The following is a 2926-nucleotide window of genomic DNA, read 5'->3' on the forward strand; positions in this document are numbered from 1 at the left end:
TGATTAAAGAACGAAACAAAGCAAATGTGAAATAAAATGAAAAACATAATGAAGCCAAAGACATTCATATCCAACAAAGTTTCAGTCTCTCTTGTGTTTTGTCATTAATATTTAGCTTTGTCAGCATAATGCATAGTGTCAGCAAACTGCACTGAATTATGGGAGCGCTGTAAGGTGTAGCAAGCTGGTTGAGTGCATGTCTAATTACAGGGTGAACCACAATGATGAAAATAGGTTAGAGAAAATTAGTTTTATTTTCTACATTACAAAACAGCTTAAACTGTCCAAATTCCTCCTCCCTTTCTCAACAGGAAGTTTTCCCAAAGTTCACTTTAAGCAGGACATCCTAGTTGGTTGACACAGGGCCATAAAAGGAGGATGAGAGTATCTAAGCTTCCTCATCCTCACTTCCTGCTAGGCTGCTGTCAGTGGAGTCCACTTCCTCCTCCTGTTGCTCCTCTGAGGACTGCGGTTCTGATTTGGGTTGCTGCTCTGGCTCAGTGGTGCTGGAGGGCTCGCTAGGTTCTGTCGCTGTGCTGCTCTCTGCAGGCTTGGAGTCCTTCTGCTGTTCTCCTTCTCCACCCTCCAAAAACTGTGACCAACCCTTCAGCCGCTCCTCTCGCTCGCGTGTCGTCTCTTCTACCTGCATGTACAGAACATGAAAGGCGAGAGATATTACCACGTGTAGAGTCTAAGGCAGTCTAACGTATCAAAATAATTCAAATATAACCTGTTTTACTTAAATAAATACCAAATGGGACACCGTGCAATCACTGAGTCTACCATGAACTCCTCTGTGTACCAAATTATTCTAGAGATACATGTCAGGCTATCTGTCTGATAGTTAAATTTGGCCTTAAACTGGGTCATGAAACAGGACAATTACAAAACATTCTTTTAAAAAAAATACATTGAAAATAAAATAAATATGTTCCCTAAAATTTAATCAGCACCTCATGCAATAAAGTGCTGCTAGCACCCAAAAAAGTGACAATAATGTACATGAACTACAGTAAAAAAAAAAGATGTACTAACTTTCAGGCACAAAGCACATGTTGAACTGTACAACAGAATGCTAAAGACAATTACAGCTGTCAGAAAAGCTCAGTGGATCTCCTTTAACTGATTAATGAAAGTGAAAGAACAACCAAGTAAAGCTTTAACTGCAAACAGAAGCACAGAAAACGAAGCAGACTCTGAAATCTGTCCCTTGGAACAATTAAAACTTTCGCAGATTTCATTTCATGCAGGAACCAAAACGTCACTTAGAAATTGTGAAACTTACTCCAACTTGTCAGGGAGCTAATTATATGACAGGCTAGGTATTACTGCTTTTGACTGTAAATCACCAAGACCCCCAAAACCTCAATATTTCTGTTGTCTTTATTTACCTGATAGTCTGTCGTTCCATCCCAAAGCTGAGCAGATAGCTGCCTTCCTCCAAACCAGCGCCCGTTGAACGACAGAATACACGCATCAGCTTCCTCAGGCTCCTTAAAAGCAACTGATGCCACGCCGTCCGGGTGTCTCTGCAGCACAAATACAGCCACGCATCCACTTCATCTCAACTTTTTCTTAGCTAATTTCCTACCACGACCTTCAAAATACAGAAATCAAACTCACATCAAAGAGGATGACCTTCTTAACTTCCCCAAACTTCTCACACTCACTCCGCAGATCCTCACGATACTCATTCAGCACCAGTGGGTCCTCCTACAGAGAGCAAAGAGATTAATGCACAATGCTCTGTGTGTGTGTGTGTGTGTGTGTGTGTGTGTGTGTGTGTGTGTGTGTGTGTGTGTGTGTGTTCCTCTCACACCTCAAAGTCACTGGGATGGAACATATTCCTGATGATGACAACTTTTTCATGCCTCTTCCTCGCGTCTCCTTTTTTCTCTGGCCTCCAATCCAACTGTCTACAAAACAAAACAAAGAATAAAGAAACAGGGGCCAGTAGTGCTTCTACTGAGGAGTTTATTCCTGCTACACAGAAATAAACAGATAAGAACAGAAAACAGAATTTACTTCTGCTGCTGCTGTAGCTTCTTCTTATAATCTTTGCTTTTCTTCTTCTTTTTGCTGGCGTCATACTGCCCCTTCAGCTCAAACCGTGCGGCTTCCACATGCAGTTTATAACCTCGGACCTCTGACTCATCAATCAGGCGTATAGCCAGATCCACAGACTCCTTCTGCAGAGAACCACAAACAAGTACACACAGTCATTTGACCAGAGTAAAGAAAGCAAGAGCAGGAGATTTGTCTATCCACTCAACAAGAGGACTACAAATAACGTTGTGCTCCACGTATTCTATGGCACCCTCTATGGCCAATATTGCCAATATTAAGTGACAACATTTGCACAGTTATGGTGCGTGTCTGGGGCATTGACCGAGCAGGACAGACTAACCTTTAGATAGCAGCAAAGACCATCTCCCTTCAGATTTCCTTCTTTGTCTTTGTAAAGTTTGACTTTGTACTCTTCGGTGATGGGGTCCCTCATTACAATCCCACACTTTGACATCAGCTCTGCAAACTCCTCGGAGCTGATGTCAGGAGGCAGGCCTGAGAAGAAGAGACCAGGAGAGAAAGATTAGAGCAAGAGAGCGCCACGTGATAAACAGAGTCAGGTACTTTATGGGACGCCAGCTTCTTGGCATTCAGAAGAAGGATATGTAGGTGATACTAACCTGACACGTAGACATTCGTGTTTTTATTTTCATCAATATCAAACCATCCTACGGGCAGAAAAAGGGAAACTGATCAAGAGCGACATTCCACTTACAACTTAAAAATTGCACATAACTGTATAAAAACAGTTAGTAAATTAACATAATAACAGCAGCACAATTTCTTATTAGATTTATATTTCTGTGTGTGTGTGTGTGTGTGTGTGTGTGTGTGTGTGTGTGTGTGTGTGTGTGTGTGT

The 2926-nt window shown here is 41.9% G+C and overlaps 1 protein-coding gene across 2 annotated transcripts in view; it reads right to left on the bottom strand.

Annotated features, from left to right (window-relative positions):
- Positions 1 to 235: 235 nt before the first annotated feature.
- Positions 236 to 2926, bottom strand: part of htatsf1 (HIV-1 Tat specific factor 1) — a 4867-nt gene continuing 2176 nt past the window's right edge. For both annotated transcript variants that reach the window (XM_005727861.1, XM_005727860.2), the window contains exons 4-10: positions 2688 to 2735; positions 2408 to 2562; positions 2026 to 2189; positions 1820 to 1916; positions 1624 to 1713; positions 1392 to 1529; positions 236 to 643 (exon numbers count right to left, since the gene is read on the bottom strand). In XM_005727861.1, the coding sequence (XP_005727918.1) occupies positions 389 to 643; positions 1392 to 1529; positions 1624 to 1713; positions 1820 to 1916; positions 2026 to 2189; positions 2408 to 2562; positions 2688 to 2735 (947 nt within the window). In that variant the 3' untranslated portion in view covers positions 236 to 388. The remainder of the gene's footprint in view (positions 644 to 1391; positions 1530 to 1623; positions 1714 to 1819; positions 1917 to 2025; positions 2190 to 2407; positions 2563 to 2687; positions 2736 to 2926) is intronic.

This window comes from Pundamilia nyererei, unplaced genomic scaffold, assembly GCF_000239375.1.
Source record: "Pundamilia nyererei isolate P.nyererei 1_Seehausen unplaced genomic scaffold, PunNye1.0 scaffold00026, whole genome shotgun sequence".
Classification (NCBI taxonomy): domain Eukaryota; kingdom Metazoa; phylum Chordata; class Actinopteri; order Cichliformes; family Cichlidae; genus Pundamilia; species Pundamilia nyererei.